The sequence below is a fragment of the Heterodontus francisci genome, chromosome 8 (assembly GCF_036365525.1).
Source record: "Heterodontus francisci isolate sHetFra1 chromosome 8, sHetFra1.hap1, whole genome shotgun sequence".
In the NCBI taxonomy this organism is placed as follows: Eukaryota; Metazoa; Chordata; class Chondrichthyes; order Heterodontiformes; family Heterodontidae; genus Heterodontus; species Heterodontus francisci.
Genome location: NC_090378.1, coordinates 70,972,458 through 70,989,142, shown reverse-complemented (window position 1 = coordinate 70,989,142; position 16,685 = coordinate 70,972,458). Strand labels below are relative to the sequence as shown.

The 16,685-nt window shown below is 43.3% G+C and overlaps 1 protein-coding gene across 2 annotated transcripts in view; it reads left to right on the top strand.

The window, feature by feature from the left end:
- The window catches only part of raver2 (ribonucleoprotein, PTB-binding 2), a 144,079-nt gene that overhangs the window by 86,970 nt on the left and 40,424 nt on the right, over positions 1-16,685 (top strand). For both annotated transcript variants that reach the window (XM_068037310.1, XM_068037311.1), the window contains exons 14-15: positions 6,300-6,416; positions 16,329-16,421. In XM_068037310.1, the coding sequence (XP_067893411.1) occupies positions 6,300-6,416; positions 16,329-16,421 (210 nt within the window). The remainder of the gene's footprint in view (positions 1-6,299; positions 6,417-16,328; positions 16,422-16,685) is intronic.

Genomic DNA, 16,685 nt, shown 5'->3' with positions numbered 1-16,685 from the left:
TGCCAGTGATCGCCAGAGTTAGCAGACAGCCATAAAGGCAGGGCTAAAGAGTGGCGAGTCGAAGAGACTTAGCTGTCGGCAGGAAAAAAGACAGAAGCGCAAGGAGAGAGCCAACTGTGTAACAGCCCCGACAACCAATTTTATCTGCAGCACCTGTGGAACAGTCTGTCATTCTAGAATTGGCCTTTATAGCCACTCCAGGCGCTGCTTCACAAACCGCTGTCCCATTGCACTTACCCATTGTCTCTCGAAACAAGGAGGCCAAAGTAGAAGAAGACACTAAACTTATCAAGGATGATATCTGTATATAAAAAAAAAAATACAGGAGGAAACCATCACGACCAGTAATGAGTCTCCCATTAGCGAGGGACTGAAATGAAACCGTAGCGATGGACTTGAAGGTATGGGATAAAGACAAAAACATTTTTCTTCTACACTTTGTAGACCTAGTGACTAGATTCAGTCCGTCAATGGTAATTTATAGTAAAGACAAAGAAGTAATAGTGGACAAGATAATGGAAAGGTGGATAGGAACGGAACTGGGAGTGCCAGCTAGGTTACTAACTGACAGCGGAGGAGAATTTGCCAATGATGCGTTCAGGAGTATGTGTGAAAATATGACTATTGTAGCAATGCACAGGGCAGCAGGAAGTCCTTTTAGTAATGGGATTTGTGAGGAAATCATGCCATGATTGACAAAACGCTCCAGAAACTTTTAGTTGACCAATCAAATTGTAAATTGATGACTGCTCTACCGTGGGCAGTACATGTGAAAAACATGCTTCAAATGGTTGAGGGCTGCAGTCCCTATCAATTAGTTTATGGCAGGAATCTGAAAATACCTTCGGTAATGTGGGATCATCCCCTGGCTTTAGGGGGGACTACAATTAGTTCAGATTTTGCGGAACATTTGAATTCCGTGCATGCAAGGAGAAGAGCATTTATTCAGGCGGAGGTTTCAGAAAAAATCAGGAGAGCTTTGAGGTATCTGATCAGGCCATCAAAAAAAAAATTTAATACTGAGGAAATGGTATATTATAAAAGAGAAGGGCAGAAAGGATGGAGAGTCCCAGGAAAAGTTAAAGGCACTGATGGTCATTTTGTAACATGGCAACCAAAACGTTGGAGTACATTCCTCTCGGCTTATTGGCACTGATTATACATTGACAGAATCTGAGCAAATGATGGACACTGATGATGCACCATGTACTTTGCATGCACATATGTTGGACCTTTATGAGCAACAGATTGTGGCAGATAACAGGCTAATTGAGAATGGACCAAGTGATAGTGAAGATCCAGATATGGCCATTTATACCAAAGGTCAACTACCAAAGTTGGGACTGGATGACATACATGCCAGAGGGGGCTAGTGAGGGAAGCCACCATTTTTGAAAGGGAAGGAAACAGGGAAATACAAACATTTGCTGTATACATTCAGCCCTATAGATTGGCAGAAAGAAGTGAAAATGTGGAAGGCCAGAAAAAGTAGTGTAAGTTCAGACAGTGGGCCTGAAGATGATCATAGTCCAATGAAAAGGTCACGAACTTGTGAAAAGAAGTCTGGTCGTAGGAGGGACAGGTCGAGTAGCAGCAGTCCAGAAAGGGATAGGAAATCTAATAGGGGACGTGGTTTCACAAGAACAAGGACCAGAGAGCAGGCGAGGAGCACCACAAGCAGTAGGAGCTCTTGTGGTAGAGAAACTCTAGTGGCTACTAACAAGTTAGATGGTAAGTTGGTAAAGGATGCAAAACAAAAAGAGCTTGACAGTTGGAGTTTGGCATATACATGGAGGTGCCAGATAGAGGACAACCAGCATTTGTCCCATAGATGGATCTGTACAGATAAAGTACTTCCTGATGGTACGTATAAAGCAAAGGCCAGACTTTTGGCTTGGGGCTTTGAGAAACGACTAGGTGACCAAGAAGTTCGAATAGACTCCCCAACAGCAGAAAAAGCAAGTTTCAGGATTTTCCTAACCATTTTAGCGACACGCACATGGGAATGCAAGTCCATTGACATCATGGCAGCATTTTTGCAAAGGGACGAATTTTCAAAGGGAAGTGTTTTTAAAGCCACCAAAAGAAACTGGAGATATAGAAGGGAAATATGGAAGCTAAACAAGTGTGTTTATGGGCTGAACAATGCATCCAGGGGGTGTGGTATTTTTCAGTTAGGTCCGTCCTATTGAAAGCTGGTTGTACTCAACTAAAAGCGGATGCAGCAATGTTTTATTGGTACTATGAAGAAAAACTAGCAGGCATTTTCTTGATGCATGTGGACGATTTTCTGTGGGCAGGATCTGTGGCATTTGAGAAATTTGTGGTAGGTAAAGTTCTACAGGAATTTAAAACTGGAAGTCGGGCTTCTGGAGCTTTTAACTATATAGGGTTGAATATTAGGCAGACTAAGTTGGGGTAACCTTAAATTAACAGTTAATTAAAAGCAAAATACTGCGGATGCTGGAAATCTGAAATAACAAGAAATGCTGGAAACGCTCAGCAGGTCTGGCAGCATCTGTGGAGAGAGAAGCAGAGTTAACGTTGCAGGTCAGTGACCTTTCTTCAGAGCCCCTCAGTTCTGTGAAGGGTCACTGACCTGAAACGTTAACTCTGCTTCTCTCTCCACAGATGCTGCCAGACCTGATGAGTGTTTCCAGCATTTCTTGTTTTTGTATCCTAAATTAACAGTCTTACCTAGAGAATGTTAATAGGATCCCAATAAATCAGGCCAGATCCTCTCAAAAGGAAGACTCTGCAACCAAGGAAGAAGCAGACCAGTTAAGGAGCTTAATCGGGCAATTAAACTGGCTGTGCACACAAACTAGACCAGATGCTTGCTGATGAAGAATTAGAATTGAGCACCATGCTGAAACATGCTACTGTTGGGGAAGTGCTGAAAGCAAATAAGACATTGAAGAAATTGAGTTTAGACAAATGTACACTCAAGTTTCCAACATTTGGTGAGCCAGAAGAAATGAAATTAGTCATTTTTAGTAACGCCTCACACGATAAACTTTCAGAATGTTTTTTGAGCACAGCAGGGTTCGTTATATTTTTGGTGGGAAGTAATGATAAATATTGTCCATTAGCCTGGGAATCAAAGGAAATACAGAGGATATTTAAAAGCACCTTAGCTGCTGAGACACTTGCACTGATAGAAGCGATCGATATGGGCTATGTATTTATCGAGTATTTTAAAGGAACTCTTCTAATAGGGGCAGTCGGAAAAAAAAATTCCTATAGGTTGTTATAGATGACCATTCTCTCTGGGACAATGTCCATTCAACAAAAGTGTCATGGAAAAGAGGTTGAGGGCTGATCTTGAGTATAAAAGAAATGTCCAAAATAAAATGAGTCGATGCAAGTCATCAGTTGTCGGATTGTTTTATGAAGAGAGGTGCTTGTTCAAATAAATTATTGGATGTCCTCAAAGAGGGCCGTCTTGTGTAATGATGAGTTAGGAAAATGTGGACATTTTTTTAAGATCGCTTTGTAATTCTTTAAAGTTTTCTTTGTTAAAAGGGGAGAATATTGGCGCAGTGGTTAGCACCACAGCCTCACAGCTCCAGGGACCCGGGTTCGATTCTGGGTACTGCCTGTGCGGAGTTTGCAAGTTCTCCCTGTGACCGCGTGGGTTTTCGCCGGGTGCTCCGGTTTCCTCCCACAGCCAAAGACTTGCAGGTGATAGGTAAATTGGCCATTGTAAATTGCCCCTAGTGTAGGTAGGTGGTAGGGAATATGGGATTACTGTAGGGTTAGTATAAATGGGTGGTTGTTGGTCGGCACAGACTCGGTGGGCCGAAGGGCCTGTTTGTGCTGTATCTCTAAATTTAAAAAAATAAAATAAATATATGGTATGTTAATTGCTGGTGCTGATGAAGGTTAATGGTATAATAATGTAAGATACAGAAAAATGTATCTTTATTTTGTCTCTTTTTCATTTTATATTGTTACAACCAAGACTATCTATTCAGGCCCACTACTCCAAGGATCGCTGCATATTATTAAAGTTTTCCCACTTAACACCCCGGAAAACAGCTAAATCAAACACTTTAGTACCCCCCAGAATAAAAATAAACCAAACCAGGTATCTTTAGACAACTAATTATATGTTTATTAATAAACTAAATCTTAAGCACTTTTGAGACAAATTCATGTCTAAAGACCTTATAACTTATTTATTCTAACTCCCCCATTCACATACATACATTCAAAATCTAATGGTTAATTGATTTTAAAAATTAGCTGTTTCTTAAGAATAAATAAATAACTGGGTTATAAGTCTTTGTGAGTTACATTCCTAGTTGATGAGGTGGCCAGATTAGAAAAAGCACATGCCGCTCAAAGACTCCACGCGGATTTGATAAACTGTCTTTACTTGATAGACCTTCAAAACACTTCGGCTGTAGCAGGTGTCACACAGTTCCTTCAACAGGGAGTATAACAACAGGTCTATTATTTGGATTTTAGAATTGGTAGATTTCAGTCAAAACTTTACTGGAAATTCCAGAAAACATAATCAGTCAAGAGAGAGTCAATCTTGAAGCAAAGACTCTTAGATTGGAAGTAAAGAAAAGGAATTTTGCTACCTCCAGCAAAACAAATGCTTTGTTCAAAAGGTTTTTCTCTCCTTAAGCAATTAAAACAGTCTGTAGCTCATTGTAGAATTTCTGCTGAGAGAATTCTCTTCCTTCAAGGCAAGCACGCTTCGCTGGTGTGTCACTCTCTCTAGTTCAAACCGGTTGAAGCTAGTTTTTACATCACAACACGTCTCCTGCTGTTGCTTAGGGAACAGGTGCAGCTGCTGGCACTGTGCTCAGTCTTAATGGCACACTGTTTCAAACAGAGGAGAAAACAAAGTTCTGTGATTATTTTTATATATATTAATTTATAGAAAAGAGGGGAATCTGTTGGTGTCAAAAGTTCTGTTAATGGATGTTTAAAAACCTTGTTGAAGGTAATAGGGTGAAGACGTGTTGTGTGTTGATTAGTTAATTGTTCTCATGTATATATAAAGCCAGCCAGCCAGCACTGGCTGAGTGGTGGTAGGAGTGTAGAAGTAAGCTCCCTGGCAAGCAATAAACAGTCCTCACCAAGGCATCCTAGTCTCAGTGCCTTCTTCACAAACAGGCTTGGAAGTTTCTCTAACATGTCGGACTCTACATAGTGGATTTGATCATATATCCTCGTACTTAGCATGGGCCTCATTCAGCAAAATTTATTTGGACGCACTGGATTAGTAATTGTATGATTTTGGCCATCTTTGGGATGTAAAACAGGTTTAGTATTCAATTTCTGGGTGCGGGGTCTTGCATCTAACCTGTACTAGTAGCATGGCCACAGCCAAATTAGTCCATAATGTTTTTGGACACCCTTGGGCGGATTAAATTAGCACTGGATCAATTTAACTGTGGAAAGGAGGGTCCTTCTGCAAAATGCGTTAAAACGCGGAGCTTGTACTATGGAAAATCAGCCTAGTTTTTCCAGTTCTGCAACAGCCTAAACAATGGTCATTAAAGGGACTGCTGCAGGCTGCTTAAGAAATGGTGGGACATTTTTTTATTTTTGTTTTATTTCCCCTTCTGTGGAGCGTGGAAGAGCAGGTGTGCTCCTCCCCAGCACCTACCGGCTCTACTTGGCCCACCTCCATGTATTGCAGCCCAGCCCTGCACCTCTTCATGCTCCTCCTTTCTCTCCCCTTCAGCTTCTGATCACTCCTAATGTGAGTCCTGCCCTTTGTGACTGAGATGCTGGAGTGGTAATGTCGGAAAATGTTGGGGAGAGGGGAAACACTCTGCAGTGGCATAAAGTTTAAAAGTTTGAGAGAATAGTATCCCATTTCAGGACAAGCGCAGGACATGGCAAGCTGGATGTTTGGCACTCCTGCTGTAGTGGCTGCATTCATATTGGTGCAGATGGAGGTCGGGGACAAGGGCACCCATCCAACCATTTAATCACTTACAACTGGATTGTTACATCTTCAAATGAACAGCATTTAAGGAAAAAGCACCCTTTTTTGTGACTTCGCACTAGGCAGGGGAAAAACTGCTAGGAATGGACTATTGAGTGGGTAAAAAATTGAAATGCAAAACAGAGGGTGGGGGTAAAAGCCCAATGTATATACATTTAAGGTGCAAATGAATATGTTCCTTAGTGAGAACAAAAATTGAGATATGGTGAGATGTTGGGCTGGGTTGAGATGTCTCAAAAAAGGACAGTTTTATTGAGCCATATAGCTTTTCCCTGTTCCTTAAAAACTCAAAAGTTGAGCTGCTAAGTTTTATTTTTCCTTCCAGCACACATCGGTAAATACCAGTGTGGACTACAGTATGGCTGTGCAGGTGGTGCCTTCGTATTATGCTGGAAGTCAAACCTACTTCCCTGGATGTGTACAAACTAGCCAAATCAACAAGGTAGGGTTCATGAATAATGCTAAGTTAAATGTTGATTTGAGTGATCTTTTAGACGTTACAACTTGGCAAATATGCTCATTTACAATAGTACCCTGATTCCATTTGGTCAAGTTCAGACAATATCGAGCAGGAATGGTGGGTGAGGAGAAGCAAGTTAGGATCAGCAGACAAATCTGAAGAGGCAGCCAAGGATCTACAAAGCCAGTTGAATTAAAGTAGCAAATAAAAATCAATATTGACATTGATCATACAGAAATGATAAGACGGCATCTGATCTGGTTCATCCAACCTGCCCCACAGTTGAAATGCCTTAAAATCCCAAGCCAATTAAGGGTGAGGAAAATTGGAAAACTCCTCTTCGATCTCCTTGGGAACATTGGAAGAAAAATGGATGGCATGCATATTTCATATGTTGAATCAGTTCAGTGTGATTTGGGTATCTGTATACATAGGCTTGGTGTTTAACAGGCACTATCCCTGCAAAATAGCAATCAACAAAGTGAATAGAGGACTAACCTGTGAATATAATGCTAAAACAGTGTACAGTACGCTCGTCAGACTGCAACTTTTGAGTGCTATGTCCAAGGTCAGTGAGACACAAGAATACACCTAAACCTGGAATTGGAGCAGAGAAGACCTGTGAGGCTAATTGTTCATGTTGAAAAGCTGCATTCAGAGGGGAGTCCCAAGATTGGAGTCAATCATCATGTTGGGGGTAGAGTAGTGAGAGTTTTATTCTGTATGAAATCCTGCACCCAGTCCCCTTGGAACACTGGATGCTATTTCTGGGTGCAAAATGTGAAAGTGTTCTTTATTCTGGTCAGTGCAAAAAGAACTTGAGAAATTTGAGAGAGAATTAAAAAAGAAGCTCCATTTAAAGCCCCCAATGACCCCAAGAGTAAAAACAACATGTAGTGTAGCATTAAACCATCTCGACTAATGTGCCCAAAGTTTGAATTTTTTTTCTCCAATCCAGCTGGATTAGCTAACCTTATCCAGGTAAACATTTGGTGGAGGGGCAGGGGTGGTGGGGGGTGGCATGTATTCTGCAATGCACTAACTCCATTGAATTATGAAAGGAAAATAATTTCCATCAGTACCCTGAATTAACACCTTCGTATTCAGTGAACTACCAGGGGGTGGAGGGGATGGTGTGAGTGAAAATTAATGTCACCTGCCAACATCAGGGACTGACTTGCCTGCCTTAGCAGAAAACGTGGGGATACGTCACGCTCATACAGAAAACTTTTATAGCTTTCTTCAACCTGATTCACTTCATCAGTGAACAAGGCAGAAACTACCTGCTTATCATGAATGTTACCCGCTAGGGCAGTATTTCCTGGAGAGACACCATTTGACTGTAGAAATGCGATGGGCTTGTTTTTCCACTTCCAACGCTCAGCCTTCACATGCCCTCTTTAATGACAAAAATAGCACGTCAGTCCTCTCGAATCAAACTTGTCCTCAGGACTTTCCCTTATACTAACCTGAGGACTGTGCATTTACCTTTTGCCATCTTTCTTAATAGAACCAGATCTCTTTTATCAAACTTCCTATTTCTCTGAAGGTTTCCAAACTGGGGCTTGTGACTACTGCTTTTTTGGATCATTTCCATATTAATCTGCCATTGCTGCGGCATCCCTTATTTTACCAATTTTATGTTCTTCCAGGACCTTATTCCTTTACGGACACTGTTTTTGAATTCTTCCATCAGACTCACTTCCCTAAGGTTCTCAAAGTCTTGGGCAATCTTTATTGATCTATACCACATATCAAACATCGTTTCCTTCTCTCTAGCAAATTCTATATATGTCTGGCCCTGTTTTTAAAAATTTTTTAATATCTGTCTGTAGGCATCTGGTACCAACTCATAGGCATTGAGAACAGCAGTCTTTACTCTTGTCATAGTCTCGTGAATGATAATCTGAAAGAGGTGCATACACCTCTAAAGCTTTCCCTACGAAAACACTGTAGGAGCATTTTCCAAGATGACGGGCCAATTCAGATTGTGGCAATTTTCTTGAGTGATGCAAAGTGCATTTCTAATACCTCTTCATTTAATTAAGGTACCAAGCATATATTCTTTTCTAAATCAAAACTACAAGGTGTTTGCTCTGGATCATCCTTGTCTTTTAGCTCCAATTCACATCCACGGGCTTTGAGCCTTTCCCTTTTCTAATGCAAAATTTAGCATTTCTGGTTTTCCCTCTCCATCTCACTCTTTCAAATTTCATCTCTATTTCAAATTCTGTCTTTTCCTCTTTCTTTCTAATTTCATCTTTTCTAACTCAATTTGGCTAGTTCTACCTGAACCCTAGCAGAAACATCCTTTTCTTTCACAAGCTTCAAGCGATGAGCCAATATTTCAGTGGTCTCTGCCTTCCTAGTCCCTGATTTTACGCTTACCCCTAGGTTCCCTGCCAAAGCCTTCAAATTATCTTTTGTCAACTGTTTCATGGCACTGAGATAAATCCTCTTTCTCCACAAAGGCCTGAGCATCAAAGGTACTCGTTGATTTCCCACCGAATACTGCAAAAGTAAATGTAAAATCTTGTTTGTTTAAACTTTTTAAAATTCTAGTGAGCCCATTTCGCAGCCTAATTTAGATCACATCCTGGATGAGCTCCCAATTTTGTTGTCTCCACGGAGATCACAAACCAACCAAAAGAATCGACTCCACTAAATGACTCCAAGTGAAGAACCGAATTGGCAAAATTTCATTTTTATAAATTTTACTTTAGCAAGCAAACTAAAATTAGCATAAATTAAACATGAATTAACAGAATTACACATTTGCTATCAGATATAACAAAAATATGTCTTTCAGATTTACTAGTGAGTCCACTCAGCATTTAGAGTACTGGTTGCCACCATAGAGTCCTTCAAAGCTCTGTACTTGCTCAGGTAGATTTTCAGCTCCTTTCTTCAATGATTTAGTAGTTCCCTTTCAGCATGAACTTCACAGTTAAGGTCTTCCGACAGCAATTCACTTTCAATTTCACTTTCTGGTCACCTCATTACAGAATGGATGTAAGTGCACTGGAGAGGGTACAGAGGAGTTTTACGACGATATTGCCAGGACTGGAAAATGCAGCTATGAGGAAAGATTGGATTGTTCTCATTGGAACAGAGAAGGCTGAGGGGAGATATGATTGAAATGTACAACATTTTGAGGGGCCTTGATAGAGTGGAGGTGAAGGGTCTATTCACCTTAGCAGAGAGGTCAGTAACTAGGGAGCATAGATTTAAAGTGATTGGTAGAAATATTAGAGGGGACATGGCTGTCAAAGAACAGTACAGCACAGGAACAGGCCATTCGGCCCTCCAAGCCTGCGCCAATCTTGATGCCTGTCTAAACTAAAACCTTCTGCATCTCCGGGGTCTATATCCCTCTATTCCCGTCCTATTCATGTATTTGTCAAGATGCCTCTTAAACGTTGCTTCCACCACCTCTCCCGGCAGCAAGTTCCAGGCACTCGCCACCCTCTGTGTAAAAAAAACTTGCCTCGCACATCCCTTCTAAATTTTGCTGCTCGCACCTTAAACCTATGTCCCCTAGTAACTGACTCGTTCCCCCGCTCCCCCCCCCCCCCCCCCCCCCCCACCACCGGGAAAAAGCTTCTGACTATCAACTCTGTCCATGCCACTCATAACTTTGTAAACCTCTATCATGTCGCCCCTCCACCTCCGTCATTCCAGTGAAAACAATCCGAGTTTATCCAACCTCTCTTCATAGCTAATGCCCTCCAGACCAGGCAACATCCTGATAAACCTCTTCTGTACCCTGTCCAAAGCCTCCACATCCTTCTGGTAGTGTGGCGACCAGAATTGCACGCAATATTCCAAGTGTGGCCTAACTAAGGTTCTGTACAGCTGCAGCATGACTTGCCAATTTTTATACTCTATGCCCCAACCGATGAAGGCCAGCATGCCTTATGCCTTCTTGACTATCTTATCCACCTGCGTTGCCACTTTCAGTGACCTGTGGACCTGTACGCCCAGATCTCTCTGCCTGTCAATACTCCTAAGGGTTCTGCCATTTACTGTATACTTCCCATCTGTATTAGACCTTCCAAAATGCATTACCTCACTTGTCCAGATTAAACTCCATCTGCCATTTCTCCGCCCACGTCTCCAACCGATCTATATCCTGCTGTATCCTCTGACAATCCTCATCACTATTTGCAACTCCACCAACCTTTGTGTCGTCCGCAAACTTACCATTCAGACCAGCTACATTTTCCTCCAAATCATTTATATATACTACAAAGAGCAAAGGTCCCAGCACTGATCCCTGTGGAACACCACGAGTCACAGCCCTCCATTCAGAAAAGCACCCTTCCACTGCTGTCCACTGTCTTCTATGACCGAGCCAGTTCTGTATCCATCTTGCCAGCTCACCTCTGATCCCGTGTGACTCCACCTTTTGTACCAGTCTGCCATGAGGGACCTTGTCAAAGGCTTTACTGAAGTCCATGTCGACAACATCCACTGCCCTTCCTTCATCAATCATCTTCATTACTTCCTCAAAAAACGCGATCAAATTAGTGAGACACGACCTCCCCTTCACAAAACCATGCTGCCTCTCGCTAATAAGTTCATTTGTTTCCAAATGGGAGTAAATCCTGTCCCGAAGAATCCTCTCCAATAATTTCCCTACCACTGACGTAAGGCTCACCGGCCTATAATTTCCTGGATTATCCTTGCCACTCTTCTTAAACAAAGGAACAACATTGGCTATTCTCCAGTCCTCTGGGACCTCATCTGTAGCCAATGAGGATACAAAGATTCTGTCAAGGCCCCAGCAATTTCCTCCCTTGCCTCCCTCAGTATTCTGGGGTAGATCTCTTCGGGCCCTGGGGACCTATCTACCTTAATGTTTTTCAAGACGCCCAACACGACCAGCTTTTTGATATCGACATCACCCAGACTATCTACACTCCCTTCCCTAGACTCATCATCCACCAAGTCCTTCTCTTTGGTGAATACTGATGCAAAGTACTCATTTAGTACCTCGCCCATTTCCTCTGGCTCCACGCATAGATTCCCTCCTCTATCCTTGAGTGGGCCAGCCCTTTCCCTGGCTACCCTCTTGCTCTTTATATACGTATAAAAAGCCTTGGGATTCTCCTTAATCCTCTTTGCCAATGACTTTTCATGACCCCTTTTAGCCCTCCTGACTCCTTGCTTAAGTTCCTTCCTACTTTCTTTATATTGCTCAAGGGCTTCGTCTGTTCCCAGCCTTCTAGCCTTTACGAATGCTTCCTTTTTCTTTTTGACTCGGCTGACAATATCCCTCGTTATCCAAGGTTCCCGAAACTTGCCAAACTTATCCTTCATCCTCACAGGAACATGCCGGTCTTGGATTCTAATCAACTGACGTTTGAAAGACTCCCACATGTCAGATATTGATTTACCCTCAAACAGCCGCCCCCAATCTAAATTCTTCAGTTCCTGCCTAATATTGTTATAATTAGCCTTCCCCCAATTTAGCACCTTCACCCGAGGACTTCTTTTGGGCCTCCTTATCTCGAGAGACAATGGATACGCGCCTGGAGGTGGTCAGTGGTTTGTGAAGCAGCGCCTGGAGTGGCTATAAAGGCCAATTCTGGAGTGACAGGCTCTTCCACAGGTGCTGCAGAGAAATTTGTTTGTTGGGGCTGTTGCACAGTTGGCTCTCCCCTTGCGCCTCTGTCTTTTTTCCTGCCAACTACTAAGTCTCTTCGACTCGCCACAATTTAGCCCTGTCTTTATGGCTGCCCGCCAGCTCTGGCGAATGCTGGCAACTGACTCCCACGACTTGTGATCAATGTCTCACGATTTCATGTCGCGTTTGCAGACGTCTTTATAACGGAGACATGGACGGCCGGTGGGTCTGATACCAGTGGCGAGCTCGCTGTACAATGTGTCTATGGGGATCCTGCCATCTTCCATGCGGCTCACATGGCCAAGCCATCTCAAGCGCCGCTGACTCAGTAGTGTGTATAAGCTGGGGATGTTGGCCGCTTCAAGGACTTCTGTGTTGGAGATATAGTCCTGCCACCTGATGCCAAGTATTCTCCGAAGGCAGCGAAGATGGAATGAATTGAGACGTCGCTCTTGGCTGGCATACGTTGTCCAGGCCTCGCTGCCGTAGAGCAAGGTACTGAGGACACAGGCCTGATACACTCGGACTTTTGTGTTCCGTGTCAGTGCGCCATTTTCCCACACTCTCTTGGCCAGTCTGAACATAGCAGTGGAAGCCTTACCCATGCGCTTGTTGATTTCTGCATCTAGAGACAGGTTACTGGTGATAGTTGAGCCTAGGTAGGTGAACTCTTGAACCACTTCCAGAGCGTGGTCGCCAATATTGATGGATGGAGCATTTCTGACATCCTGCCCCATGACCCGAGGACTACTCTTATCCTTATCCACAAGTACCTTAAAACTTACGGAATTATGGTCACGGTTCCCGAAATGCTCCCCTACTGAAACTTGGACCACCTGGCTGGGCTCATTCCCCAATGCCAGGTCCCTAGTTGGACTATCTCCATAGTTCGCCGACATGAAGAAAAACCTTTTCACCCAGAGGCTGGTGGGGGTCTGGAACTCACTGTCTGAAAGGGTAGTTGAGACAGAAACCCTCAACTCATTCAAAAGGAGTCTGGATATGCACCACAAGTGCTGTAACCTGCAGGGCTACGGACCAAATGGTTGAAAGGTGGGACTGGAATGGGTGGATTGTTTTTCAGCTGGCACAGATCTAATGGGCCAAGTGGCCTCTTTCTGTGAGCTCCACGATTAAGGTCTTCTGACAGCAGTTGACTTTCAAGACAAACTTCACAGTTAAGGTCTGCACTGCCCCATCCCCCAAAAACAGCATACCTCCAGAACTTTCTCAGCTCCGCTCATGACGGGCTTGATGGCGTGGATCCAGTGCTACCCTTTATCCTACACCCCAGCCCTAAATTGACCACTCTGTGCGCAGTATGGTCAGGTCTGGTTAACCAGTTATTGTAAGTAACAGAGATGACTCCTGGATCTCGCTTTTACCTTTCCCAACCTGCCTGCAATGCACCGCCCCCCCCCCCCCCCCCCCCACCCACCCCGGTCATCTGGCCTCCAATAGCATGCTCTCCTTTCCTCCCCAGCTACCTGAAGGTTTGTTTCAGACTGCTATGACAATCTTTTCCCCAAAAAAGGGAGCAAATGTTGCAAACCAGGGTCAGTGCACTTGCCAGAACATTCAACAAGACATCTGTTTGGATCACAGGTTGCTCACGTTTCCCCTTGGGTCCCACAAACTACAGATGCCATCGCCATTTGTGTGTGAACAATATCCACTGGGGAAAGCTATCAGTGGGCAGTTAGAGCCATGTCCGTCAACTGACAATGTTCTTTGCTGGGAAGAGAGTAAAACGGAGAAAATTGGGCCTAAATAAATACTCAATTTTGCCTGGTTTTAGATTTAAATTCAAAGGATATTGTTTTGTGAAGAACTATACAAAATACTTGGCATCAGGTGGCAGGACCATATCTCCAACACAGAAGACCTCGAGGCGGCCAACATCCCCAGCTTGTACACACTACTGAGTCAGCGGCGCTTGAGATGGCTTGGCCATGTGAGCCGCATGGAAGATGGCAGGATCCCCAAAGACACATTGTACAGCGAGCTCGCCACTGGTATCAGACCCACCGGCCGTCCATGTCTCCGCTTTAAAGACGTCTGCAAACGCGACATGAAATCCTGCGACATTGATCACAAGTCGTGGGAGTCAGTTGCCAGCGTTCGCCAGAGCTGGCGGACAGCCATAAAGACGGGGCTAAAGTGTGGCGAGTCGAAGAGACTTAGTAGTTGGCAGGAAAAAAGACAGAGGCGCAAGGGGAGAGCCAACTGTGTAACAGCCCCGACAAACAAATTTCTCTGCAGCACCTGTGGAAGAGCCTGTCACTCTAGAATTGGCCTTTATAGCCACTCCAGGCGCTGCTTCACAAACCACTGACCACCTCCAGGCGCGTATCCATTGTCTCTCGAGATAAGGAGGCCAAAGAAGATTTGGCGAATTTCTTTTTTTCCTTTTGTTATGCATAATTTTCATTGTTATATGTAGGTGATATAGTAATGTTTGTCATGACAAAATGATTTTCTAAAACACTCATGCTAGCCCTTCAACTAAGGTAGTTAGGTTTGAAAAGGATGTATTCTGCCACTTGTTGGATTCTTGTGAACATAGTGGGATTTTTTTTTCCCCCTAGCTGTTATAGCGAGCTGATCAATATATTGAATTCCGGCTGTCATAACATATGAACAAGGAGCAGGAGTAGGCAATTCAGCCCCTCGAGCCTGCTCCACCATTCAATATGATCATGGCTGATCTCATCTTGGCCTCAACTCCACTATCCTGCCCGTTCTCCATAGCCCTTCAACCCATTTCTAATTAAAAATCTGTATCTCCTCAAAATTACCCAATGTCCCGGCATCCACCGCACTGGGATAGTGAATTCTACAGATTCATGACCCTTTGAGAGAAATAATTTCTCCTCATCTCGGTTTTAAATCTGCTACCCCTTATCCTAAAACTATGACCTCTTGTTCTAGATTGCCCCACAAGAGGAAGCATCCTCTCTTTGTCTACTTTGTCAATCCCCTTAATCATCTTATATAACTCAATTAGATCTCCTCTCATTCTTCTGAACTCCAGAGAGTAAAGGCCTAAACTGCTCAATCTCTCTTCATAAGACAAGCCCCCCAATCTCTGGAATCAATCTAGTGAACCTCCTCTGAACTGCCTCCAATGCAACTACATCCTTTCTCAAGTAAGGGGACCAACACTGTATGCAATACTCCAGGTGCGGTCTCACCAATGCCTTGTACAGTTGCAGCAACACTTCCCTACTTTTATACTCTATTCCTTTAGCAATAAATGCCAAAATTCCATTTGCCTTCCTTATTACCTGCTGTATCTGCATACTAGTTTTCTGCGATTCACGCACGAGGACACCCAGATCCCTATGCACTGAAGCACTCTGAAGTTTCTCTCCATTTAGATAATTTGCCTTTCTATTCTTCTGAACAAAATGGATAACTTCACACTTATCCACGTTAAAATCCATCTGCCAAATTTTGGCCCATTTATCTAATATATCCATATCCATTTGTAGATTTCTTATTTCTTTATTGCCACTTACTGTCCAACCTATTTTAGTGTCATCTGCAAATTTGGCTATAGTACCTTGTTTCCCTGCATCCAAGTCATTTTTTTACAGATTGTAAATAGTTGGGGCCCGAGGACCAAACCCTGTGACACCCCACTAGTTGCATCTTGCCAACCAGAAAAAGACCCATTCATCCCGACTCTCTGTTTTCTGTTGGTTAGCCAATTCTCCATCCAAGCTAATAAATTGCTCCTAACTCCGTGTGAACTTACCTTGTGTATTAACCTTTTGTGCGGCACCTTATCAAATGCCTTCTGGAAATCCAGATAAACTACATCTACAGGATCCCCATTATCCACTTCGCTTGTTACAGCTTCAAAGAACTCTAGCAAATTAGTCAAACACGATTTACCCTTCGTAAAACCATGCTGACTCTGATGGATTGTGTTTTGACTTTCTAAATATCCTTTTATTACTTCCTTAATAATGGATTCTAACAATTTCCCAACGACAGATGTTAAACTAACTGGTCTATAGTTTCCTACTTACTGCCTCCCTCCCTTTTTGAATAAGGGCGTTACATTAGCTTTTTTCCAATCCATTGGAACCTTTCCCGTATCCAGAGAATTTTGGAATATTATAACCAATGGATCCACTAACTCCACTGTCACTTCCTTTAAGACCTTAGGATGTAGGCCTGAGGGCAGAGATTAATGTAGAAGGGAACATCGAGAAGAAAAGAACACTTGCTTTGATTCAATTTCTTTTCTCTCTTAGGGACCTCCTCCTACTACAGCCCAGCAGTCACTTGCTCCAGGGGCTGGAATCCTGGGTCCAGCACCAGTGGGAAACCCCATGACTAATATCAAGGTAAATTTCAAATCCATTTTAATTGACTGGTTTAAAAAAAATAAATATACGCATTGCTGCTGCTGTTGCACTGTTTTAGCCAGTGTAAGTGCATTCATTGCAATGTAGCTTGTGACAGCTAGATTATGCTTGCTGTCTCGGCTGGAATTGGTTTCTGCAGTGATGGAGAGTTTGCGTAGCACCAAGTGCCAGTAATAACGTGACCATGCACATGGCATTTCAGTATGCTGGCTCCTTAGCGAAGACATTTAACTTTGTTCAGTG